The following is a 27,159-nucleotide window of genomic DNA, read 5'->3' on the forward strand; positions in this document are numbered from 1 at the left end:
TCGCTGGAAGGCTGGAGGACCTGCGAGCCGGTGTCTGAAGAGCCGGCGGGCGGGCTGCGGCGGGCGGACTCTCCTTCCTGCGCCTCTTTGGTGCTGGGAGGCGGGCCGCGGGGTCGCCGTCCGCGCCGCCGGCTCGCTGGGCCCGGCGGGCTCACGTGACCGACGCGGGCTCTGGGGCGGTCGGCCGCGCTGAGGAAGCGGCGGCGGCCAAGGCGGCTACCGCAGGCGGGTGGTAGCGGCCTGACAAGGGACCGGCCGCTGCCCTCTCGGACAGCCGCGGCGGAAGAGAAAGATGGCGGAGGCCTCGGCGGCCGGGGCGGGCGCAGGCGCCGCTGTTGCCGCGCACCGGTTTTTCTGCCACTTTTGCAAGGGCGAGGTCAGCCCCAAACTACCGGTAAGAGCCCCGTGCCCTCTGCGCTTAGGTATCCGCGTTGACTTTTTGCCCCGAAGTCCCCGAATGGGTCTTCAGGTTCTCGCACAGCTCTGATTTCTCTGACACCCGTCTCCCTGATATCCTCTGCTCACTTTTCTGGTCGCTGGCCCCAAATCCCGGGCGTCCCGGCCCTGATTCCGGAACTCCCGCCCAGCCCACTTCCCCCACTTCTGATGTTCCACCTGCCCCTCACTCCCTTACCGCCCTTTACCTATCCCCCTCCATCTTTTTGTCTTTCCTAGCAAGTTCTCTGACAACTCTCCCCTCAGTTTTCTTTCACTCTTTTTCACCATGTCTCCTTCCCACGTTGACCTCCCTTTCCCCCTCTCGATACTCTTTCTCTTCAATTGCTTCTCACCTTCCCCTGAGGCCTCTTCCACTTTTAACCAGATCCCCCTCCCCCATCCCCAGTGGAGCCAAATAGCGGATTGCTGAAGATTGTCCCTGTCCGGTTGTCTCTAGGGAAGGAAAGAAGAAAGGAGAGAAAGAGAGGGTTGGAAGATAACTGTAGGGAGGTGAGGAGGATTTGCTCTTCCGTGGTTTCTAGGGTTCTTGTGAAAGTGAAAATAAGTATACTAACGACTTGCAGAGTGCCTGTGCTCCCTGTTACTATTGAAGGAAATGGGTTTAGGAAGAAGGCAGGACATACTGGTGCAACTTGGTTGTTTTGGTTGTCCTGCTGCCAGTGTCTTTAACATTACCTCCCTTACCTGCCCTTCCTGGGTTCTGTCTCTTCACGTAATAAAAAGATCCAGGCCAGAATGCTGAGGACTGGATCCTTGCCATAAAATTGGGTTTTACCAGTTTCTGCCAGGTTGTCTGTTAGTCCCTGGAGAGGTGGTGCTACCGTTGTGAAGAATGTGCTTCTGCAGCAGGCTTTCCGGCTACAACACTCCAAACCCAGCTCTTTTGGGTTGGATTACAAGCTACTGCAGGGAAACCCAGAACGGTGAATGTTCAGTCTACCCTTGGCCAACCGTCTTTAGAATTAGCTATAATTGTCCTTTTCCTTGGAAATAATCCAGGTTCAGCCTTAAGACAAGGTGGCTACGTAACAACTCACCTCTGTTATTTACTGTCTCAGATACAGTCCATGAGAAATCCTCCTGAAGGTGTCTGCAGTGGTGTCTTGCTCCTTAGAAACACAAATGGAGTCTAGAAATTCAGTGTCTCACGAGTATTTTAATAGCCTTTTTCACCCAAAAGTTCTGGTTTTTTTTAGGCTTTTATGGCATTTTCTTTCCTCTGTTTGCCCCACACCCTCCAGGGTCATAGTTTCATCTATGTGCTGTTTTACTTTTGCTTGTGGAATCCACTCAGTGCGTATGCGCAATTTTTGCTATATTTCAGTGCTAGGAAGAGTAGGTGCCTTGATTTTTGTTTTTTGTTTTTTTGTTTTTTGTTTTGCCAGCGGACACCAGAGCCTCCAGAACTCTCTAACCACAGAAAGGGAGTCTGGGAATTCAGCCAGTATGTGTGTGACCACTGACATGCTGAATGTGATGCCCTGTTGAACACTGCTGTCTTCTGATCTTTTGTGCTGTTCACTGTTTGTCTTTAAGAGTGAGAAAATGGTCTAACTCCCCACAACTTAATATATCTTCTCTTCTTAACATCTCAAGTTCCCACCTCGTGCTCTTGAAAAGGGATAGTTTGAAAGACTTGGTGGGTGTTTTTATAAGCCTTAGTTTGATGCCCAGAGGAGAAGTTCTTGAACTTTTTAGTCTCATTTATTATCTGTCATGCTTGATGTGTAAATTGAATACTTCCTGCATACATACAAAGTTCTCAGCTGAATGTCCTGGAGGCAGCACCAAGGAATATGTGGTTCCTGCCCTTCAGAACCTCAAAATTTTATTGGAAAGACAAGACAAATATGGAAAAAGTAACAACACAGGTGGATGAGGATGGATAGTATGTGGTTTAGAATTCAGTGAGAGGGGGATACAGTAGCATTGGTGATGTGAAATCAGGGAAGTGACAGTTGAGATAGGATTTAAATTGGGTTTTGAAAGATAGGTAGAATTCAGATTGAGAATAGCACAGACTGTAGAAAAGAGTAAATTGAGTAAGAAGGAAGAAACATTTAATAAATCATTGTTGTCATGCATTTTTAGGAAAAGGTGCAGTGAAGTCAGGGTTATAGTTTGATTCACACATGAGACAAGTTTTATTTTGTTTCATGGCTGTTTCTAGATCCTTAAGCCTAAGCTGTCACCTTGAACATGTTGGTTTTTTTTTTTTTTTAAAGAGTTTATTTATTCATTTGACACAGAGAGAGAGAGGTCACAAGTAGGCAGAGAGGCAGGCAGAGAGGCAGGCAGAGAGAGGAGGAAGCAGGCTCACTGCTGAGCAGAGAGCCCGATGCGGGGCTCAATCCCAGGACCCTGAGATCATGACCTGAGCTGAAGGCAGAGGCTTAACCCACTGAGCCACCCAGGTGCCCCGAACATGTTGGTTTTAAGAGTGATCAGATCAGATAAGTATCTGGCTCAGTTTAAATCGGACTCTGCTACTGAAAAACCAGCCCAACACTGGTAAGTCAGTAATATGCTTTTCATATGTATAGGAAAAAAATGAAGAGTTTTATAAAAGTAATTTTATATTTGAACTTGAGATTTCCTTCACTGTAAGTACTCAGCATATAGTAGGTGTGCCTTGAACTGGATGAATGTGATGGGAAACCAAATGTCTTTTTGAGCGTAGCCGGACCCAGGTTATCTGGAATAAAGTTTGTCTTTGTGTTGATATAATTTGCATCTCAAAAGGATGCTTAGTCTCGTGCTAGTTGGATCACAAGAACAGTCAGTTATTCCTGAGTGCTATCCTCTCTGAATATGAGAGGTAGAGTATTGACTTTTACTCTCAGCTTTTAATGAGCTATATTGCCAAGTGGCTTTCTTTCTTTCTTTCTTTTTTAAAGATTTATTTATTTATTTATTTGACAGAGAGATCACAAGTAGTCAGAGGCAGGCAGAGAGAGAGGGGGAAGCAGGCTCCCTGCCAAGCAGAGAGCCCAGGTGTGGGGCTCAATCCCAGGACCTGAGATCATGACCCGAGCCTAAGGCAGAGGCTCAACCCACTGAGCCACCCAGGTGCCCCTCCAGGTGACTTTCTTCACCCAGTCAATGGGAAGGACTGCTTGCTTTAGAGCCATCTCATCTCTTTGCCAGTTTAGGCCCCTGTAGAATCATAATGGTGTTCAGTGGGATTAAGTTGCAGGGTTTTGGAACTCTTATTTCTTCTCCCTTCCCCAGTTTCTAGGGTATAGCACTTCTTGATACATTCACAAGTGTGTGCAGGTAATAGCAATAGCTTACCCAGTGGTTCAGCCCTGAAACTGTTCCCTTAACGTTTTGGGTTATTGTTTTTCTTGTCATTTCTACTACTCTGAAAGATTCTCAGGCCCAACTAACTTTAGTGTCTGTATTAAAAGAAATAATTTTGGTTATAACTTCTGAGGGGGAATGGGATATGCCTAATGCTATGTAGGTTAAGTCACATTCAGTTGAATGAATTTGGTGAAATAACAAGTCTTACTGCTAATCCTGATCTATCCATTTTAACTTTGTGTGTTTTCACTTTGGATCCTCCCAGATAAGAGAACAAAATATTCATTTAGAAAAAAGATACAAAGAAATGAAAAATCAAGATAATTTTAGAATGAAAATATATTCAGTGGTACTGTTATCATTAGATATCAAAAAAGAATCTCTGTTGGGGTGCCTGGGTGGCTCAGTTGGTTAAGCATCTGCCTTCGGCTCAGGTCATGATCCCAGGGTTCTGAGATCGAGCCCCACATCGGGCTCTCTTCTCCACGGGAAGCTTGCTTCTCCCTTTCCCACTCCCCCTGATTGTGTTCTCTCTCTTGCTGTGGCTTTCTCTGTCAAATAAATAAAAATCTTTAAAACAAAACAAACAAACAAAAAACATAGCAGAAGCTTCTACCTCACTTTACTGTCCTCTCTTGAAAGACAATGTGAAGCCAAGACTGATGGAGATACTATGCTATATTGAGGGATGACCGAGTAGTACCATAGAAGGCTGTGTCATGCAATGTAATTACATCCCTACACTACACTGTCCCCCTTTTAAATCAAGGCCAGAGATTGCATCTGGTAGAGTGTTCATTAAATGGGTGAGATAAATCATATGCAGAGTAAACTATTTTTGGTATTGATGGACTAGGGTGATTCTTAAAGTGTTTTATGGAGATCAGAGTATCCAAATTCAGAGACCAGTCTAATTAAGGGCTGTCAAGGAATTATTCACCTCTGAGACTCTCCCTGAAGGAACTAAAAGGCTTCTCTTTCTCTCACACATCTCCTTATTATTCACCTTTGGTCTAATAAAATGTTATCCTTATAATAAGTTGTTATCTACTTTGGTTCGTTACCAGGTGCTATACAAGTGACTATCATTGTGCTGTGCTTGTAATGACTTTACTACAGGAAAACATTATTAAAGAAAAGATTTTATTAGAGAGAGAGAGAACGCACTTGTAAATGGGTGGAGGGGCAGAGGGAGAGGCAGAGTATCTCAGTGAAGAGTCTGAGGTAGGGCTGGATCTCTGAGATCATGAGTTGAGCCAAAACCAAGAGTCAGATGCTTAACAAGCTGAGCCACCCAGGTGCCCCAAATACAGGAAAACTTTCTAAGCACCCCATAGTAAGAGAAGCTAAAAAGTAAATTTCATTTTTTTAATTAAAAAATTTTGTTTAAGTACATTTCTAAAGGACTTTGTGATTCTTAAAACTCTAAGCTCACTGATCTTGCTTTTTAGGTTGCATTATTTGTTGAAAGGTAACAGAGCAGTATCCAAGTAATATTAGTAATGTTATTGAACTTGGGGTAGGAATTTAGTGTTTTGAGCTGGGCTAGAGAGGTTTGAATTAATAAGATATCTTATATTCTCCTGTTGGTGGTTCACCAGCTAAAAAGTCTGCTTGATTTTCTAACATCTATCTGGTACTGTGCTTGAACGATGTGATGAGTTATATTTAAAAGTAGTGGCTTTAGTGTTGTGAGATCTTTATCAAACTGGTTCCAGTGGTACAAAATATAGGTACTACTATGTGAAGTTTGAATATACAGTGTTAGTAAATATATTCCCTGCCAGGATCTAGAAACAAGAAATACGTATTCTTCTAAGTAGAAGGCTAGTTCTGGCCTTGAAATTCTGATATGTAGACATGTAGGTACTGGGGAAATCTGTGGGATTTTTTTTTTTTTTTTTTTTTTTTAGTATGAGGAAGAACAAAAATCTTAAACTCACTGCAGATAAAATCCCTTGTACTTTTTGGGAAGTACCAGTTGAATGCTAACACTTCATGTTTCTTTATGTTTACTTGGCTTTTTATGACCTTTAGGTACATTCAGGGAGGAAATGCTAAGGTCTTTCAGACATCTATCTTATTAGAAAAGGAAAGAAGATGTGGATTCCTTCTAATTCTCTATAGTCAAATTAGAAGGGGTCTAAGAATAAGCCTGTGAATGCTGACTTTTTTTCCCATCTTTTCACAGCCTAATAATGAACAAGAAAGGAGATAGCTTAAAACAGTGGTTCTCAACTGGAAGCAGTGTTCTCCTCAGGAGAACCTTTGGTAATGTCTGTAGTCATTTTTCGTTGTCAGGATTGCAGGACGTAGGAGGGAGAATTGTTCCTGTCGTCTTGTGGATAGAGGCCACGGATGCTGTTAACATGCTACATAATGCACAGGACAAACCCCCACAAGAAAGAATTATTGGGCCCAAAATCATAAGAGACTTGAGGTTGAAGAATCCTGGTGTAGAAAGATAAAGAGATTGTTCTCTTGTATCTGTGGTGTGTAAGGTTTTGTTCTGATGTGGCTTTGATTTCTAATTTTGGGATACTGATGAGAATTTTCAGTACGATAATTGAGACCATATAATTTTAGCCAAAGCCCTGATGGGAGGGATTATTTAGAACAGTAGTTAGTGGCTGCTATTCTATGATAGCTGTATCTGTTAGGGTCATTTTCTCTCCTTGTGGTTACTGAGACCAGAGGAATTGGATCACTCCTCTCAGGTTACACACTGTAGGGCAACTTCTAAAAGAAAAGTATCCACATTTTTTTGTCAGTTGGGAATTAATTGAGGTAGTAGCATCGCTTGTAACTCAGGAAGACATCTGGAAATTCCAGTTTGAAAACAAATCAAAAAGCAGACAGTAAGCTAACTTAGTTTCTTTGTAGTTCATCTTAGCATTAATCAGGTTTTACTTTTTCTCTTTCTCTTACAGCTCTCTTAGAAGTTTCATGAACTCAGGAGATTTTGTGTTTAAACTTTTAGTTTCTTTTCGCTCTCTCTTTTTTTTTTTAAAGATTGTATTTATTTATTTGACTGGGATCACAAGTAGACAGAGAGGCAGGCGGTGGAGGGGGGCGGGGGGCCAAGGGGGAGCAGCATGCTCCCCACTGAGCAGAGAGCACGGTGAGGGGCTCAATCCCAGAACCCTGAGATCATGAACTGAGTCGAAGGCAGAGGCTTAACCCACTGAGCCACCCTGGCGTCCCAAACTTTTAGTTACTTTAAACTCTTGGCTCAGAGGGTGAATTGAATGATCAGTCCTTATTCTGATACTGGTCATTAGAGCTGAGTCACCTGACCCTCTCTGTTTACCTTAGTATATACTATTGTAAAATAATATTGAGGTGTTACTGGGAGCCTGAATGAGCATTCAGAGAAATAGAGTTATGTAGTCTTGGATTGAAAGGTATTATAGGAACAAGCAAATACTTTCCTTGGTCGGGAAATAGGGTCTTTGCCATAGTAGAAACATTTTAGGTAGTTTTTCTTCCAGAAGTTTAGGTTAGATTCTGAAAGATTTTTTCTTTAATTCTACTTTTAAGTTCAAACGTTAGCAAGTCAAAATTCCTTAGAAGTGTCAAGGTGAATGTGTATCAAACAGGAGTAAGTTGGTTCTCATGATTTTTAGCTGAGCACTTCTTATATGTTAAATTGCTTGTCCGGCCTCTTTTCCCAAATAGGCCATTTAGTTTTGTTTTCCTTGAAAATCTGTTTTAAGATAGGTAATCTCTCTCCTTGACAGTTTCAGCAAGTGTCACAGAGAAGTTCTTATAGACAAGGTATTCTTTGTTTACCTCTTTGTCATTGTCTTTGATATTGTTTAGATTTGAACAGACTTTAAATCCAGAGAACTATCTTCCAGTAGAGGTTTCATTATGGTTACTTTTTTCCATGCTTAGAATATATATTGTCAAAATAAAGAGAAAAGTCCCATAGTTACATGCTCTTTAATGCCTTTTTCTGGATTAACTGAGACCTGCAGGTATCCTACAGTGATGCTGATCTTCTGGCCTTGTGGTTCTCAGACCTATTAGACCCAGTGCCCTCATTTTATAATAAATATTTTGAAATGCTCCTTTTAATGAAATTCACATAGCACAACTTTCCTACACATACAGTTTTTTTAAAAAAAATTAGCTGTAAGATAAAGAATAAATAAAAAGAAAATTATTCATGACAAAATGTTACACATTTCAGTCTGTAAATACTCAGTTGTCCATAACAGGAAGATATATATAATGTGGTAGGTACTGGCACCAAACATTTACATAACAACTACCTGAGTAGATGTTATAAGGGTATTTGCAACTTTCATGCCATGAAAAGTAAACCATCAGAACGGTGAACAATTCTTAGAAAAGGTACAAATAAAGTATAATTTTCCCTTTTTTTACTCTGAGTTGTTTTTCTGGACATTTAGTGCAGACTAAAATTATGCAGAAAGACTTGGTGTTTATCTATAAAATGAAGGTAGGACTGAGGCTTTGAAAAAGGTGTTTTTTAAATCTACTTAACTATCCGTATGAAGTTTGAGAATAGAAACATTTATTTGTGCTGCAGTTTTCTGTGTGTTCCTCCCTCTGTCCATTAAATGGACAATAAATTTTTAAATTGCTGTGACAGCTAGAACACTTCAAGAGATATCCAGAATGTCCCCTAGATGATTGTATTTTCCTCATTAAGAATACCTTCTAGTATACAGGAAAATATTTTCCCCTTTTATGTTTACTCTTCTTTTCTCTTACTTATTATTTCCTATGTTAGTGCAGTAAGTAAAGCACATGTTGCCAAGATTCAGAGTTTGTCCTTTAGATTTGGTTTATTTTTCTTTTAGACAGTTCCTCCTGTATACCTTTAAATTTCTTACTTCCTTACCACTCTTATTATTGCCATTTCCATATTCATCAGTGGTTAGAATGGTGCTTGGTGTGTAGTATTCATTCAATAAGCATTTGTTGAATGAAGGAATTGTAATTGGGGGCCTTTTCTTCATACCACTTTCTGGTTTTATACATGTTGAAAATCATGGGGGTACTAGTGTTCATACAACACACTAAAATAAAGCACAGACCTGTAGACCACTGAATAAAAGTTTGGCTCAAAGCAGGGGTCTAATAAACCACTTATCATTAGGTAGGGGCTAGACAGAGTTGAGCCTCTTGTTTTTTGAATGTAGCTTTGTTTGTGTATCTGACAGTTTATAAGTAGAAGAGCTTCCCAGTTACCTGTCCTCCATATGAGCAGCTGATTGGCTTTTAAAATTTATGATTTATTTATTTGAGACAAAGAGTGCACACACTTACACACGTGAGCATGAGCAGGGGGAGAGGCAGAGAGACAAGCAGACTCCCTGCTGAGCGAGCAGTACCCTGGAATCATGACCTGAACTGAAGGCAGAATGACTGAACCACCCAGACGCCCTATTTTTGAGTCTTTCAAGGGCCTTAGTTTTCCTTGTTTGTAAAATGAGGTAGTTGTGTTTATTCCTCTCTGTTGGTTAGTGATTTGAGCTTTTGTGTATTTTTGGATTTTGTATGAAGGAATTTTGTTCTGTAGTTTTCCACATAGATCATGTGATACCCACTGAATTCTCCACCCCCTGACTCCCCCACTGAATTATTCTTACTGGGATATAGATTTTACTTCTGAAATGATTCTCCTTTGTAAGTTACAAAGTATATTATCTTGTTTGATGATAATGAACAATCTTGAAAATGTTAGGATTGAGGACATCATAATATAAAGCAATGCTGAGATTTTCCTTTGTTAAATGAAAAAAACCGTATACTCTTATTGCTGGTAATGTTGATTGAATAAAGTAAAACCTCAAGTTTTGAAGACTTGGGATTCTTTGACAGGTAAATTTGGCCTGGGATAATTTCTTTTTCAGGTCTTTTCTTATAAAATCTTTGTTTCTTTTATTTTTTAAAGTTCTTCAGTTAATTCATTATTCTCTTACTTTGTAAAGCTCAATGACTGCTTTTGTCAGCCAGTTTGTATGTGATCTCTACTGACCTGAGAGTTCCTGAAAGTGAACTAGATCATATTTGTAAAGTTCTCTTACCTCACTGATGGAATGTCTATACTATTTTATTTAGATGAAGAGGTATCCATCAGAGGTTCAGAGATTGCTCTTGTGGGCACATGGTAGAAAGGAGGATGGTGCTAAATTATTTTATTTAAAAGGGTTTTACTTAATGTAATGTAATCTAAAGGCCTTTATTCCTTTTGGATTTTAAACTGATACTTTTTTTTTTTTTTTAAAGATTTTATTTATTTATTTGTCAGAGAGAGAGCAAGAGAGCCAGAGAGTGTGTGTGCAAGCAGGGGGAGTGGCAGGCAGAGGGAGAAGTAGGCTCCCTGCAGAGCAGGGAGCCTGAGGCAGGACCTGGGATCATGACCTGAGCCTCGGTAGGTAATTAATCGACTGAGGCACCCAAGTGTTCCTAAACTGATACTTTTAAAAATGAAATGATGATAGTAGCTGATGATTTTTTAAAAAAATGTTTTTACTTGGCAAAATAGAGTTGACAGTCTTGTGTGTGTCCTTAATTTCTAAATTTTAAAATTGAACTGCTTTGGGGTGCCTGGCTGGCTCAGTCGATAGAGCATGTGACTCTTGATCTTGGGTCATGAGTTTGAGCCCCATGTTGGGTGTAGAGATTACGTAAATAAATAAAAGCTTTAAAATTGAACTGCTTTATGGAATCTAAAAATCTGGAGATCAGGCTAAATCAGTATTTCTCAAAAATTTGTGTCAGGAGACTTAACTATGAATTCAGAATCATGGTAGAATGCGTCATACTAAATCTTGTCTCCATTCTTCCATTTCCCCTTTGACCATACAGAATGGTATATTAATGGTTCTGAAAAATCATTCAGTAAAGCAACATACTTTTTTTTTCCAAAGATTTTATTTATTTGACAGAGAGAGACACAGCTATAGAGGGAACACAATCAAAGGGAGTGAGTGGGAGAGGGAGAAGGAGGCTTCCCGCTGAACAGAGCCTGATGTGGGGCTTGATCCCAGTACCCTGGGATCATGGCCTGAGCTCCGCCTGAGCTGATGGAGCCACCCAGGTGCCCGTCAACATACTTAATAATATTGTTTAATTCAACCTTTTCCAGATTTGTTTTTTCTTTTTCTTAACAGACCACTGATTTAATATCCTGTGAAACATGGTTTAAGAAATGCTCTACAAAATTGCTTCCAGGAGTTTATTAGAATCTACAGTTAATTGAAAACTTTATGTTCCAGGTCCTAGTTCATTAATGAAGTGTGACTTGCTAAATATCACACAGTTCGTTTGTTTCTCTGTGCTTCCAGTCCAGTTTTGATTAAAGTTCACATTCACTACTTTTCACTGCTTAGGCTCTTCTGAAACATTGCTCAGTTCTTCTTTCAAGGCGAAGTACCTGATATGAGGATATTCAGAAAAGTTTGTTTTATTTCCGTAAGTGTGATTTCATTAAAACATATATTTTGTACCTGATTTCAGTGACTTCTAGTCCCAAGTTATTTTTCTTTCCCTACCAAGAATGCTTTCTTTTCCCTCAGTGTTTGGAATGGAGAGCTTCAAATATGTTTTCTGGGAGAATGAATGTTGTCAGTTTATGTAAGAAGATTCTGTCAGCCTAAGCTGAATGCAAGAAGATAAAAATTTTCCTCCAAACCAGTGGGATGCATCAGAGCTGAAGGCAAACTTTTTGGATCATTTACCATTTTATATCTTTGCCACTGGTTTTTCGTTCTTCCTGCTGCCTTCAGTGGCAGCAAGCACAGAACATTATAACTAAATCTGTTCTGGCTATATTGTGTTGTATGAAATTAACTTTTTCTCTGGTAATTTTTGTAGTTTAGTCTGTTTTTTTCTTAGAAAATTTGGCTTCTTGTTCATCTGATCAAGCTTGTATCAAGTAAAGTTTTGTCCTGTGTGACCTGATTTTCTGCCTTGTTACACAATGTGCTGAAGAAGGTTGATTGATTATACACTCCTGTTTGGAGTCCCTGATATTGTTGGTGTTCAGTCATGGCCTGGAATGGAGAGACAAAATTATGAAGGTTGTATATGTTACTATTCTTAGGGAATGAGACCATAAATGAAAGCAGTTTTGTTGGCCTGGAACTGAATCACAGCTCTTCAAACAGTATTTAAATTGTATAGGTATCCTTGTATAACACTAAAACTAACTGTAGCCTGATGTTTTTTTTTTTTTTTTTCCTTTTCTTTTTTCTTCTTTTTTTTTTTCTTGTGAACTGGTTTTCTTTCTGGTTAATAGTCAAGGGAACAATCACTTAAGATTTTTTGGAGTTCAAAATGCTTAAACTGAAAACTTTCATCTTCTTTTTGAATGAGTAGTTGGCCACATGAAAGAGTAAGACTTTCTTGTTTTTCTGAAGGAGAGTTGGGGGAGATAGCATTTGTGCTCTAGTTTTACAGATGGAGAAACAGGTCTTCACAAAGACCTGTTACCTTCACTAAGGTAATGCTGGAACTAGAGACAGAACTCAAGTTCTTTTGTCTTTGTTTTGGGGTATACTTGATGCTTATGAAAAGGGAGGAAGTGTACCTTGGTTTGAAAAGAAATAATCAGGGGATTTATGGAAAAGGTCTCTAGAAAAAAGCAGTATCTTTGATCTACACCTGTGAGCTGGCGGGAAATTCAGGGTGTGGTGAGTTCTGGTGTAAGAGCTGTGATGTGTTTCTAACAGTGTGTGTTCCTGGGGCACCTGGGTGGCTCAGTGGGTTAAGCCGCTGCCTTCGGCTCAGGTCATGATCTCAGGGTCATGGGATCGAGTCCCACATCGGGCTCTCTGCACAGCAGGGAGCCTGCTTCCCTCTCTCTCTCTGCCTGCCTCTCTGCCTACTTTTGATCTCTCTCTCTGTCAAATAAATAAATAAAATATTTAAAAAAAAAAAAAAACAGTGTGTGTTCCTAATCCTTCCAGTTAGGAATTTCTGAACAGTTCTGCCCGATGATACTCAAAGAGACTATGAACAAGAGGATATGAGTAAATATTGTGATCTTAGTTTTTGACTGTCAGACAAGACAGAAAATAAGCTTCTGTGTTTTTTTTTTAATTTAAATTCAGTTAATTAACATATAACATATAATTAGTTTCAGAAGTAGAGTTCAGTGATTCATCAGTCTTATATAATACCCAATGCTTATTACATCACGTGCCCTTCTTAATGCCCATCACCCAGTTACCCCATCCCTCCACGCACCTTCCCTCCAGCAACCCTCAATTTGTGTCCTTTGCTTAAGAGTCTGTAATGGTTTGTCACCTCTGATTTTTTTTTTAAGATTTATTTATTTATTTGACAGAGATCACAGTTAGGCAGAGAGGCAGGCAGACAGAGTGAGTGAGAGAGAGGAGGAAGCAGGCTCCCTGCTGAGCAGAGAGCCCGATATGGGGCTCCATCCCAGGACTCTGGGATCATGACCTGAGCTGAAGGCAGAGGCTTTAACCCACTGAGCCACCTAGGCGCCCCGTCACCTCTGATTTTGTCTCGTTTTATTTTTCCCTCCCTTCTCCTACGATCCTCTGTTTTGTTTCTTAAATTCCACATATAAGGGGCACCTGGGTGGCTCAGTGGGTTGGGCTCTGCCTTTGGTTCTGGTCATGATCTCAAGGGTCCTGGGATCGAGACCCAAGTTGGGCCCTCTGCTTGGCGGGGAGCCTGCTTTCCACTCTCTCTCTGTCTGCCTCTCTGCCTACTTGTGATCTTTCTCTCTGTCAGGTAAATAGATAAAATCTTAAAAAAATATTCCACATATGAGTGAAATCATATAATTGTCTCTCTCTAATTGACTTATTTCAATAGCATAATACTCTCTACTTCCATCTACATCATTGAGAAATGGCAAGATTTCAATTTTTTTTGGTGGCTGAGTAGTATGTCATTGTATAAATACACCACATCTTTATTCTTCTGTCTATGGACATCTGGGCTCTTTCCATAGTTGGCTATTGTGGACATTGCTGCTATAAACATTGGGGTAAAGGTGCCCCTTCGGATCACTGCATTTGTATCTTTGGGTAAATAAGCTTCTGTTTTAGATTTTAAAAACTACTTAGATGCTGATAGTGAACATTAAGAAAAGCAAAGCTGTGGGAATTAGGAAATAATTTCTAGTCTATTTCATGTTCTGAGTAAATATTGAAACAAATTTGCATAAAGTTCAAGAGTATGCACAATTCAGAGTGGAACTCAGTATAAATAAGTCTTGGCTTGTAGCTCATTGTCCTAAAACCTCATATGTTTTGATAATTAATCTTGAAGTATAAGAAGGAAAAGAAAATAATGCATTAAAACTACTGTTTCCCTTTCTCTTCAGTATTACAAGTGTACTCTTGTGCTGTTCATCAAAGTGGGTAAGAATCAGGGCTAGGCTATACTTAAGGAGTTGTTCCTGATTCAGACGATTAACGGTGAAAAATATTTCTGGTTATGGGTATTTTTAGATGGAATAGGCAGTGGAACATTTGAAGCAGTTCATTCAAGTGTTCTTGCCACTGGTATCTTCACTAGAGTTTTATACAATAAACTTTTAGACCCTAGGGGAAGCAGCTTAGTTGGGTACAAACAATAAGGTTCCAATTTCCAATGATTCTGGGTAATTAACCTAGATTTGTTATACTTCTCTTCTACAGATTAAATGATACAAATGACCTAATGAATTTTTTTGATAAGACTTTGTGACTGTGTAGACTGTATGTTGGCAGTATTTTGGTTGAGGGGGGGTAGTTAGTGTGGTGACTTGATGTGTTAATGTTGAAGCAGAGAAGAGAGATTTCCATAGTGCCAGACATATGTGGGTGCTTATCATTATCCTCCTTGGGAGGGCTTGCCCCTCCTCTTCTCTTCTAACACAAGCACCTTATGCTTAAAATTCAAAACTTTGTATCTGAATATCTGTGTGTGTGTGTGTGTCTATATATGTATATATGTCAGGATGAATGATTCTAAAGCCAGGATTTGGATGTGGGAGGAGTATAGAGGCAAAGAAAGACTATGTTTGCTTCCTGTTTGACAGCACCCCCCCCCCACTTTTTCTTAGAAAGATCATTTATTTATTTATTTATTTATTTGACAGAGAGAGAGAGAGAGCGCGCACGCGCGAGCCCACAAAGCAGGGGGAGTGGCAGGCAGAGGGAAAAGCAGGCTCCTGCTGAGCAAGGAAGGATCCCAGGGCAGGACTGGATCCCAAGAGCCTGGGATCATGACCTGAGCAGAAGGCAGATGCTTAACCAACTGAGCCACCCAGGCATCCCCTGTTTGATCCTTTTACAAATTTACCTTAATTCATGGACATTCCCCAGTTAAGGTTAAGATCACTCCTGGAAAAAAATTACGGAAATTAAAATGTAAAGTAGCCATCTTTAGAAGTGACTTGAGATAAGTACTTAAAATCCAGTCTGGTTGTAATATCAGTATAGGGTAAAACTAAACTGTGTTTGTAACTAAGAAAACATAGCTTAGTAATTTTATTATATTTTGTCAGAAGAAGCAGTATGTCTCTTAGAAGAAGGTGTGGGAATTGTTGGTGAACAGGAAAAGAGTAGAAAAAAAAAGTCAGAGGCAAACATCATCCTCTTCTGGTACTGCCGATGGGAAGAGGAAACCCAGGTCCTTGATTTTTGAGGATCTGGTTTGTATTCATGGTGGGGATGGGTATCTTAGGCTGTTGTAAAGTAAAATGGCATTTTGGGTTTTATATACATGGCCTCTGAATTTGGTTTTTATGTGAATCTTTTTCTTTCTTTTTTTAAAGATTTTATTTGCTTATTTGACAGATCACAAGTAGGCAGAGAGGCAGGCAGAGGCGGAGGTGGGGAGTGGGGGTTGGGGGCGTGGGGGGTGGGGAAGCAGGCTTCCCACTGAGCAGAGAGCCCCTTGTGGGGTCTATCCCAGGACCGTGAGGTCATGAGCCGAAGGCAGAGACTTAACCCATTGAACCACCCAGGCACCCCTATATGAGTCTTTTTTTAATTTTTAGGACAGATCTTCTCTTGGTCTGCTAACTTAGATTTCTGAGTCTGTAAGATTGAAGGTTTCAGACCTTGGATTGTGTGTTTATCATGATAATGCTCCTTTATGAGAGAGGGAGGGGGCTGAATGGCTGCTGAATTTTCCAAGGCCTTATTGGGCCTCACCATAAACTTTTTCATCCTGTCCTCAGGAAATTATAGTTTCTATTACTTTCTCTAAAAGCAAAGTTATTTTTATTTAATCAGTGTGGTATAATGAAAAGAATATATGAGGAAGAGAAGACCAAGACTGATATAACTTAAAACAAAAAACTTTATCATGAAAAGCTTTAAACATAACAAAAATAGACTAGGATAAGAAGCCCACATGAACCCAGCTTTAATAATTATGAATTTAAGCAAGTCATATTTCATTCATCTCTACCCGAAGTCCACATGATGTCTCCAGATAGTTTGAAACAGTTGTTACAATTTTTGAGTCTTTTGAGTGAAGGAGTGGCACCCTCTATGCAGCTGGAAGTTAGGAAGAGTAGGACTAGTGTGAATTGAGAAGAAAAAGGGCAGTATTAAGTCAAGTGCTATCAAGCCTTTAAAAAGAAAATCTAGAAACTGGAACTATAGCAACTTCAGAATGTTATTTTGGGATTTTCAGTCCTCCAAGAGAATGGAAGTGAGATAATTTTCTAAGAACAGACCTTTGTTCTAAGATCAGACTATTGAAGTATGTAAGAAACAAGAGGGCATTTTTCTTTTTACTTTGATAATTAGAGAATGATGAGGTTACAAATTTGAAAAAGTTCTCTGTATGTTCTGTAATGTTGATTGCAGTAGAGAAAATCCACAGCTGAGAAATCTATATGTTTTATAATTAGCTACTTTTATCAAGGATAATTTACAAAGCATTTGGAAAGAATTTTGGTTCTCTTCCTTGTAAACAAAATAGAATTATTTAGGAAGGTTTGATTGTGGAGGGAGTACCTAGGGATAGGAGGGAATCCATAGTACTTCTGCAATTTGGTTTATACCTCTGAAGTGTCCTGTTCTGTTGAAAGAGCTGTTTGTGGCTGACAGCCTGGTTCCTAGAACTGTGCCTGGGATCATGATGAGAAGACTTGTACATTTTCTCTACTCTAAATCAACGCGTTTCTTGTTTCAGAGTCTTTTTTTTTTGTCTTCCCAATAGTGATTATCTGCTTTTGAAATTACTCTTTCTGCACCATACATCTTTTTTTTTTTTTTAAGATTTTATTTATTTATTTGACAGAGAGAAATCACAAGTAGACGGAGAGGCAGGCAGAGAGAGAGAGAGAGGGAAGCAGGCTCCCTGCTGAGCAGAGAGCCCGATGCGGGACTCGATCCCAGGACCCTGAGATCATGACCTGAGCCGAAGGCAGCGGCTTAACCCACTGAGCCACCCAGGCGCCCCAGTGTAAATAACCTTTTAACGCCAAAGATCTTCATCCCTACTCCATTTTAGCCACCTATGCCAATTGATATATCTTGGACTTTATGATCATCCAGAACAGTTCTTCCTCTGAAACCTCTCAAGCTCTATTATCTTATGATCCAGCCATAACTTCTTAAGTTTTCAGCTCTTTGGGGCATGTGGGTGGCTCAGTTGGTTAAGCATCTGCCTTCACCTCAGGTCATGACCCTAGTTTCTTGGGTTCGAGCCCTATGTTAGGCTCATTGCTCAGCAAGGAGTCTGCTTCTCCCTCTACCTCTCCCCCTGCTTATGTTCTTTCTGTCAAATAAATAAAATCTTTAAAAGTTCTTAGCTCTTTTATTTCTTTACTTCCATTCTATGTGTTTTCTGATTATATTAGATTCTGGTACTTTAACTCTTATTTGTGAAGTATATGGCAAGTAATTTCATGTTCATGTAGTCAGTAAATATTGAGAACCTATCTGTCCTAGGCATATACTGGTAAACAAAACAGATCTGCACCCTTCTGTTACGAAACTTGAAGCTTACTGAATGGAGACAGACATTAAAAAACATCTAAATTGTGGGGATGCCTGGGTGGCTCAGTTGGTTGGGCGGCTGCCTTCGGCTCAGGTCATGATCCTGGCGTCCTGGGATCGAGTCCCACATCGGGCTCCTTGCTCCGCAGGGAGCCTGCTTCTTCCTCTGACTCTGCCTTCCACTCTGTCTGCCTGTGCTTGCTCTCTCTCTGACAAATAAGTAAATAAAATCTTTAAAAAAAAAAAAAACATCTAAATTGTGATAAGTGCTATAAAGTGATGAATGAGGTGCTGAGGAAGAAAATAATAGGGGATCAGAAGATGGGTGAAATAGGTGAAAGGGATTAAGAAGTGCAATCTTACAGTTATAAAATAAGTAAGTCACAGGGATGAAATCCAACATAGGGAATATAGTCAGTAATACGGTAACAACTTTGTATGTTGATAGGTGATAGCTACACTTACTGTGGTCATTTCATAATGTATAATGAATCACTATGTTGTACACCTGAAACCAATACTATATCTTATGTATTCTTCAATTACAAAAAAAGAGAATAGGAGGTAACCACTGTAGATTCCATGATGAAAGACATGACTTGGCATTAAAATGGAGGCTAAAGGATTAGAAATTCCTTGCTGTTCACAAAGTTAGGGAATAGTGTTTCAGTTACAGAAGCAATATATATGGAAGCTTAGAGGCATGATGAGCTTGATGAGGCAGAAAAACTGAAAGAAGGCCCTTGTAACCGTAATATACTGAGTGGGGGAGAGTAGCATGAAGTGATGTGGGCCAGTTGAATAGAGACCTGCTGAATCAGGGCCTTGTAGGTCATGTTTCAGAGTTTGATTTTATTCGGGGTGTTTTGGGAGATAGTTGAAAGGTTTTAAGCTGGGAAATGACATGGTCCATTTTTATGTTTTAAAAATCATTCTGACTTCAGTGTGTGGAAGAGATAAGGAAGAGGCTAGAAGAGAAGTGGGACGACACTTAAGAGTGAAGGTATTTCAGTGTCTAGGGTCACTGCTGGCTTAGGTTAAGATAGTGTGGCAGTGGGCAAGGAGTAGATTTGAGAAATGTGTTTGAGCTAGGAGTGCCAGATTTGATCATTAGTTGTTGGAAGATAGGGGAGATGGACTCCCAGGTTTCCAGTATGAGCAAGCTGGTATGTATGCCACATCTTTAGAGACAGAGTATGTGTGTATGTGTAAGGAAGAGAGAGAAAGAGCACTGAGAAACCTGGTCTGGGTTGGAGATACATGTTTGGGAGATGTTCCTGTATAGGGGGTATTTAAAACAGTGGGAATGAGCGAGAGGGAGAGGGAGGAAATCATAGGGCCCAGACCTATGATTGTGACAAATTACAACACTTTGTAATTGATTCCCTTTTTCTTTTTAACATTTGACATTAGAATAGGTTTAGGGTTAGCCTTCTAAAATCAATCTCATTTGTATTCAGATAAACTTTCTTAGTGGGAGAGAAAGGGATGGAGTTACTGATAGCTTGGAGGGTGGCGGATGAAGGAGTAGGGGGAGGGGCTCAGGGATTTATATGGTCTCCAGATTATTTTATTTCTGAAGTGTACAGTGTGCCTGTTTTGAGTGTTTCTCAGCCTTCCTGTGTATAGCAGAGCAAAAAAACTTGAGAGCTTCTGATGCATAGGTTAAAGCTCATGGTATATCTGAGGTTTTCCACAATGTGGTCCCTGCCTACCTATTGACATTCAGACCACTCCCCTTCAACCTCTGTGCCTGTTAGAGTCTGTTGTGTTAATCCTTAGCCCATAATTTCCTTTCTCGTGGAGCAAAAGACTAATAATTTAAGTCACTGTTTCAGAGAAAGCCTTGCCTGGCCTTTCCTTATATTCCAAGTGTGCATTAATTATAGCAATTATTTTATTAAATTTTAATGTTTCTTGGATTGACTGTATCCTCACCAAACAAATCTTGTTGGAAAGGATTGGTCTTTTTATAGCCCTTTGGTTTTCTTTTTATTTATTTTTTTTTAATTTAAAAAATTTTTAAAAAGATTTTATTTATTTATTTGACAGAGATCTCAAGTAGTCAGAGAGGCAGGCAGGGAGAGAGAGGAGGAAGCAGGCTCTCCTTGGAGCAAAGAGTCCTATGTGGGGCTTGATCCCAGGACCCTGGGACCATGACCTGAGCCGAAGGCAGAGGCTTCAACCCACTGAGCCACCCAGGCGCCCCGGTTTTCTTTTTTAAAACAGTATTTATTTCCTTTTTTAGAGAGCGAGAGAGAGAGCAGGAGGAGAAGGAGAATTTTTTTTTTTTAAAGAAACTTTATTGTTTAAAGATTTTATTTGAGATAGAGCAAGGGCGAGAGAGAGTAAGAGAGCATGAATGGTGGGGAGGGGCAGAAGGAGAAGGGAGAAGCAGACTTTCCACTGAGCAGGGAGCTTGACTCGGTGCTCAGTCCTAGGACCCTGGGATCATAACCTGAGCCAAAGACAGGTGCTCAACCAACTGAGCCACGCGGCACCCCCAGGAGAGAGAATCTTAATAAGCAGGCTCCCAGCTGAGCTCAGACCCTGATGTGGGGCTTGATCCCAAGATCCTGAGGTCACAGGTTAAGCGGAGACCAAGAGTAAGATGCTTAACTGACTGTGCCACCCAGGCGCCCCTCTTTTTATCTCTTTTAAGAAAGCATTTGAATATTTGAGTAACTATTCTGATTGTCTTTGACTAGCCAAATGTGGCTTACATCACTTTCTGGTAAGACAAAGTTTATATAGGGTTTACAGGGAGCAAGAAAATAGTTGAAAATGTCTTTCCCAGTCTATTTTAATAGGTAGTTAAAAATAGTTTTAGAAGTATGGTAAGTGGATGATAAAGGAAAGAAATACTTTAGGATGGTTAAAAAAAAAATGTATGACAAGGCAGTCTCTAAAGTGTATTCTTTTTTTTTCTTTTTTTTTTTAAAGATTTTATTCATTCACTTGACAGAGAGAGATCACAAGTAGGCAGAGAGGCAGGCAGAGAGAGAGAGGAGGAAGCAGGCTCCCCGCTGAGCAGAGAGCCCGATGCGGGACTGGATCCCAGGACCCTGAGATCATGACCCGAGCCGAAGGCAGCGGCCCAACCCACTAAGCCACCCAGGCGCCCCGTATTCTTTTTTTTAAATAAGATTTGCTTATTTGGATGAAAGAGTATGTGAGATGGGGGAGGGCAGAGGGAGAGAAACTCGAGCAGACTCCATGCGGAGTGTGGAGCCTGACTGGGGGCTTGATCTCACCAGCCTGAGATCATGACTTGAGCTGAAATCAAGAGTCAGATGCTTAACTGACTGAGCCACCCAGGCACCCTTAAAGTGTATTCTTTCTTTTTTTTTCTTTTTTAAAAAATTTTTTATTTATTTGAGAGAGAGAGAGCCTGTGCATGAGTTGGGGGTGGGTCAGAAGGAGAAGCAGAATCCCCATTGAGGGGAGCCAGGAGACCAACCTCGATCCCAGGACCCTGGGATTCTGACCCGACTCGATGGCAGACTCTTAACCGCCTGAGTCACCCAAGTGTCCTCAAAGTGTATTCTTTCTTATCAGTACTAACGCTTGATAAGATTCTTGGTACTGAAGGAAGTAGAAGCTTATTTGGAATTGTTCTAGTTATTTGAATTAACATTTCTGTTAAATACCTGAGAATGTTAAGTTTTATTTAGAGCCATTGGTAGTCAGAAAATAGATAAGAAATACTGAAAACTTCATTGTTAATTCCTAGTTTACCACTTGATTTATGTCGTGCTTCAGTTTGTGTCTTTTACACGTGTATAATATCAAATAGCAGTTTTTGTACCCATCAACTTTATAATCCCCCCCCGCCAAAGATTTTATTTATTTATTTACTTGACTGAGATCACAAGCAGGCAGAGAGGTAGGCAGAGAGAGGCGGGGAAGCAGGTTCCCTGCTGAGCAGAGAGCCCGATTCGGGGCTCGGTCCCAGGATCATGGGATCATGACCCAAGCCAAAGGCAGAGGCCTTAACCCACTGAGCCACCCAGGTGCCCCCAGTTTTATAATCTTAATACTGCTCTGATAACTAGTGGAGGTTTTTCATTAGATTTGAAGAGAAAATTAGATCATGAATTTATCCCAGTTTTTTAAAAAATCAACCCAAATTAAAAAACAAAAATCTGACATTCTCCCTTTCAGTGGGAGCTCTCAGAGGGAACCTCTTATGAAGCTATTCTGCAAACTTCTTATCGAATTCTTTATTTGCCAGAGTGTGATCAAAAAAACCGTCCTTGGAGTCAGCAAGTACATGTAACATTTCATCGCATCAGCTTGTATACTGCACATTACTCTGAAACTACATGCTTAGCTTTCTAATGAAAGATTCCTGTTTCTTTCTTTCTCTCTTTTATAGGAATATATTTGTCCCAGATGTGAATCAGGCTTTATTGAAGAAGTGACAGATGATTCCAGGTATTGTATAAGCTCGTGAATAAATCAGGCATTTTGTTATCAAAATTGTTTTCTGTCACCATTGACTGAATGAATAAAAGGAAAATTGTTCTATAACTTATGTTCTCTGCTAAGTGGAAGGAACGGAGGGAGGGAAGAAGAGGGAAGGGTAATAAAAATGGAAGAATTTGGGATGTGATGTGATAGTGGGTATGGTGAGATCCTCTGCTTCTGATTGTGTGTGGCATTCCTTTGAAATCTCTATATCCATATCAGAGGAAATCTGGTAAGTTTGCATTTGTTTTCTGAGTCTTTGGTGTCTTTTTAGATTATTGGGTGGTTTCAGTGACCACTCTGTTGCCTAAAGGTAAATGGCTGTTAAACCTCTTCGGTCAGCTTGGGACTGACTTCTGACAAAGATATCTAAGAAGGTAAGCAGGCTGGTCTAGTCAGGGAAACCGAGTTATTACTCTCTTTTGAGGAAAGCCTTTGGATCCTTCATCTTACTAAAATTATTGCAGTCAGACTTACGCCATTTTATAGCTGTAATATTAATTTGGTTCATAATGCTTGAAATCAGCTCTTATTGGTCTTTCTAGAGATATAAACCTTATAAAAGGGGAAGTGTTCCTGAAAGTGACAGTATTTTATATTACTTTTTGGTTAATATGGATAAAACTATAAAAACTTAATAAAAAGTAGAATAGCGTTGGTAGGATGGCCTTTTATGGCTAAACATAATGGCACATTTGTTCTTTTATGGCTGTTGGTTAGATAATTTGGTTGGACAATTGATGAAATACTGACTGGATGAAAAGAACCTGTAATCTGAAGCTTCTTTTAATCTTGGAGTGACTTTGGAGATTTTAATGGCAGTAAATAATTCCTTTGCTGTTGCTATTGGCAGACTCCAAAGTTGAAGGGCCCTTCCACAACCAGGAAAAACCACACATTTTACAGTATGTACTATTAGTTTAACTTTATTAATGAGTGGTGATTATATATATATAAATGAACTGGAGCTTCTGGGGCATTATATGGCATGGGATCAGGTTTGGTACACTTACATGGTGATCTAATAATCTTGGTTTTTGAATAACACAATACCAGCTTTAAACCTGTAAGATTAGCATGACAGCAAAATGAGCAATTTTGTGAGAATAGCATGCTAACTTGGGGCAGCTTTTTATTTGTGCTTTTATAATGGCATCAAATACTTACTGCAAACACTTACGCTCTGCATGTATTGAATAAAGAGCATATTGGTTATTGGGAGGCAATTGATGGGCTTACTTTTTTGTTCTAAGTTTTTAAGTAGTAATCCTGGTTTCTTTAGCCTTGTGTATGAAGTATGGTTATAAATGCAGATAGTGATTAGCTGTAGGATGAGTCGTTTTTTTAGAAGGGAACTATGAATTTTATGGATCCTGCTTTCACTTGATTTAATTCTTTTATTTGTGCCTTTGTAGGCCAAAGGTTGTCCACCTACAGGTGCCATTAGTAGCAAATACTCAATTGTACAGATTATATGTCTTTTGAAAGGTTGGTGTTCTAAATGGTTGAAGAAATCTTTTTCTTAGAATCAGTTTCTTAGAGGTAGCATGGTATTCCCTTTATATTAAGTTCATAAACATTGGCTGATTTTTGAATACTTAGCAATTACAGTGGTAAGTAGTAGATGGTAAAAATGAACAATAGGAGGTCCTTACGTATAAATATTGGGTAGTGGGCTCCATATGTTACTGGACATTGATCACAGGGGCATCTTGTAAGTTTTCTTAAGCTTTGTAACATCTCTCAGAACATGTGGTTGTTTTATTATCCCTTCTCTATGATTAGCCTTGTTACTCTTAAAATATGGAGGAATTTTAAGGAAAGGGAATGCTGAGGAAGTTTCAGGGGGAGCAGAACTGTAAAAGATAAAGTTCATAGCTTTAATTACCAGGGATATTTGAATCCCTGAAACAATATAGTAGGCTTGAGCAATAAAATGGGTATACAGTGGTAGTTGAATTATTTACTAATTTAGCATAAATGTACCAGTACTTCTGGGCTTATTCTACATTTGAAGTGTTTTTAACTTCTGAAACAAATGCAAGTGTTAAATGGTTTCTAATTAGTGAATAAGGCCTGAGCATGACTACATAGAAAATGGCATTAGCTTTGCTTTTTCACTTTTGGTTTCAGACTAACCAAACTGTGTTTGTTTCCTTATTGAGCTGAGTGCAGTTGGTGTTCTGAAAATGAAAGCTATCTGCAGTAGTTTGTAGACTTGTATTTGGAGTGACTATGTGTACATGTTCATAGGCGTGTGTCTTGAAGTAAAAGTGATACCTGGTAGTTCTTGTGATTTTTTTCCATTCCTTTCTCCACAAAATATTAGCCATTTTTCCTCTCCTTTTTTTTTTTTGCAGATTTCATGGGGACAATGGGATCTAATATTTCTCCCCAGTCTTCAGGAGTAGTTATTTTATTGTTTACACATTTTTTTTTTTTAAGTAATCTCTCCACCCAGTGTGGGGCTTGAACTTACAACCCTGAGATCGAGTCACATGCTGTACCAGCTGAGTCAGCCAAGCGCCCCTGTTTTCACATTCAGCAATTTTATTTTCAAGTTACCAATGTAGAGTATGACGTTGCAGGGTTTTTCAAAAATGATGAATGCTCTGTATAATGTTTTACACACAGTAAACACTTTACATGTATTTGTGGTATGAACACATTCTTGATCCTCTGAATTTATATGTATACATATGCTTTTTAAGGTTTTGTTTATTTGAGAGAGAGAGGGAGGGAATGAGCAGGGGGGAGGGGCAGAGGGAGGGGGAGAAGCAGACGCCCCACTGAGCAGGGACACCCCCCCCATGTGGGACTCCATCCCAGGACCCTGGGATCATGACCTGAGCTGAAGGCAGCCACTAAACCAACTGAGTCACCAGGCACCGTGAATTTATATTTATGAAAGGAGGGAAAGGGTTAGAAGGGGATGAGATAAATTCTAGATATTAATAAGGTAGAATTTATAGTCAGAGTCAGAGTGCAGAGGGCTTTGGATCCTCATTTGGTCGGTGAGTTCAGAAAAGACTTAATGGAGGAGGTAGCATTTGAGATGAGCCCTGAAGGATGGGTAGGATAATCAAAGAATAGTATAAACTATTAAAAGAAGAAAAAATATTTATTGAGATCTTTTATAATGTGCTAAGTATAGTACCAGGCCCCTTGTAGCACTGTATTTAATCATTCCCAAGTAGGCTCAAATGTTATGTTCATCTGGTGGTTGAATGATTTTTTTTAGCAAAACGTTATTTTGAGAATCTTGTTTTATTCCTTTGCCTCCTTGAGAATAAATGTTTTTTTTCTCTTGCTAGGTCAAATTTGAATTGCATTGCTGGCTGTGGTTCCTTCTTCCTACTCTGTGGTGGCCCCTCTTTCTAATTTTTCACTTAATTTATACTTGATTTTGTGGTTTGTTATAATATCTTTTGTAGATTAATCCACATGCCAGTTCTTCATAATTTCCTTCGTAGGTGTCACATTGGGATGAGTTATTTTTCCTTATTGGGCTTTGTTCTCATTGTACTATTCTATATTTAGCTTCTGGGAATGAAGCTTGTTCCTAGGAATAGAATCAGTACTCATTTCTTTTTCTCTTCAGTTTTTTAGGTGGTGGTGGCAGCCGGATAGACAGTAGCACATCAACACATTTTGCAGAGGTAAGTTTTCCTTTGGCTGTAGGGATTCTGTAGATAGTGGGTGGATGTTTAAACCATGACAGAGTTCCACCTGCCGCAAGTGCAGCAGAACATCAGAAAGTATAAGAAAAGTGTGGGCAAGAGTAGCCCTTAGAAAGATTTGTGTTTTTAGTAGTTGGGCCTTTGACATGTTACTTTTGGTAAACCTTTGACAAAGAGAGGAACCTTCTTGATCTGTGCTGTTTTAAACCTGGTGTTGTTTCCAATTGTTTTCTACTTCCTTAACTGTGTATATGGTGTGAAAGGAAAAAAAAACCTTGTGGTGTTTGTGAAATAACAGTGCTATAAACTCTGCTTTGGTGATGTGGCAGCCAAGGAAATAGCAGGCCAGAATGAGTTGTAATTGAAGTCACCATTCAGCTTTACACAGAGGTACTGGTTTTTAGAGATGGCCTCTAATAAACATGGTGGTTTGGTATGATTGGAATTGGGGGCCAGATTAAGTATATGGTATTTACTTGCCTTCCAGATCTCAAGGTGGGACCTATAGTTAATTTCCAATTATATACATAGCGTAGCATCCATAGTTTTGGGAAAAAAATCTTAACTATGATTTGAAAATGAGGCATTAGTTTCCATCTTGGAATACTGTTTTACATTAAATTGAGAGTAGTTTTGTTTTTCATTTTATTCATTAACTTAAAATCTCTTGCTTAGTTTTTTGGGGGATTATTTTAACCATTTTTAAGTGTACAAGTAAATGGCATTAAATGCTCTATTTTTAATCATTTAGAGACTATACCCTGTAAAAGACAGACCATCTATCTCATCCTATGAGAAACACTGGTTTGTTTTGCTTCTATTGCCAGACAACTTGGTTGGCTTTAGAAAGCTAACAGATGCCAAAAGAACAAAAAATTAAATCCCATAATCATGATGTTTCTATGTGTGTGTTTTGGGATCACATTAGCCTTTTCCAAAGATATCTCAGTTGCCTAGAAGCCTGGCAGAATTTTTTGTATTTATTTATTTGTTTGTAAAGTAAAACAGTTAGCAGTACATTGGACAATTGGTGTTCAAGAAGCAGCCCATAAAACCCTAAGCTCCTCTCCTTCATCCTCTGAAATTATCTCAAGACCTGTATTCCCCCAGATTTTTATGTTGTTAGAATTATAGTCAAGGGACACCTGGGTGGCTCAGTTGGTTAAGCAGCTGCCTTCGGCTCAGGTCATGATCCCAGTGTCCTGGGATCGAGTCCCGCATCGGGCTCCTTGCTCGGCAGGGAGCCTGCTTCTCCCTCTGCCTCTGCCTGCCATTCTGTCTGC

The 27,159-nt window shown here is 39.7% G+C and overlaps 1 protein-coding gene across 2 annotated transcripts in view; it reads left to right on the plus strand.

The window, feature by feature from the left end:
* Positions 1-86: 86 nt before the first annotated feature.
* RNF115 (ring finger protein 115) overlaps positions 87-27,159 on the plus strand; it is a 73,060-nt gene continuing 45,987 nt past the window's right edge. The window contains exons 1-3 of one of the 2 annotated variants that reach the window (XM_004779639.3): positions 87-394; positions 22,105-22,163; positions 25,798-25,855. In XM_004779639.3, coding sequence (XP_004779696.1) covers positions 293-394; positions 22,105-22,163; positions 25,798-25,855 — 219 coding nt within the window. In that variant the 5' untranslated portion in view covers positions 87-292. Of the gene's footprint in view, positions 395-22,104; positions 22,164-23,049; positions 23,102-25,797; positions 25,856-27,159 lie in introns of those variants that run through there. The other variant, XM_004779640.3, reaches the window with a different exon arrangement.

The sequence above is a fragment of the Mustela putorius genome, unplaced genomic scaffold (assembly GCF_011764305.1).
Source record: "Mustela putorius furo isolate JIRA1106 unplaced genomic scaffold, ASM1176430v1.1 tig00000585_pilon_pilon_pilon, whole genome shotgun sequence".
Taxonomy (NCBI): domain Eukaryota; kingdom Metazoa; phylum Chordata; class Mammalia; order Carnivora; family Mustelidae; genus Mustela; species Mustela putorius.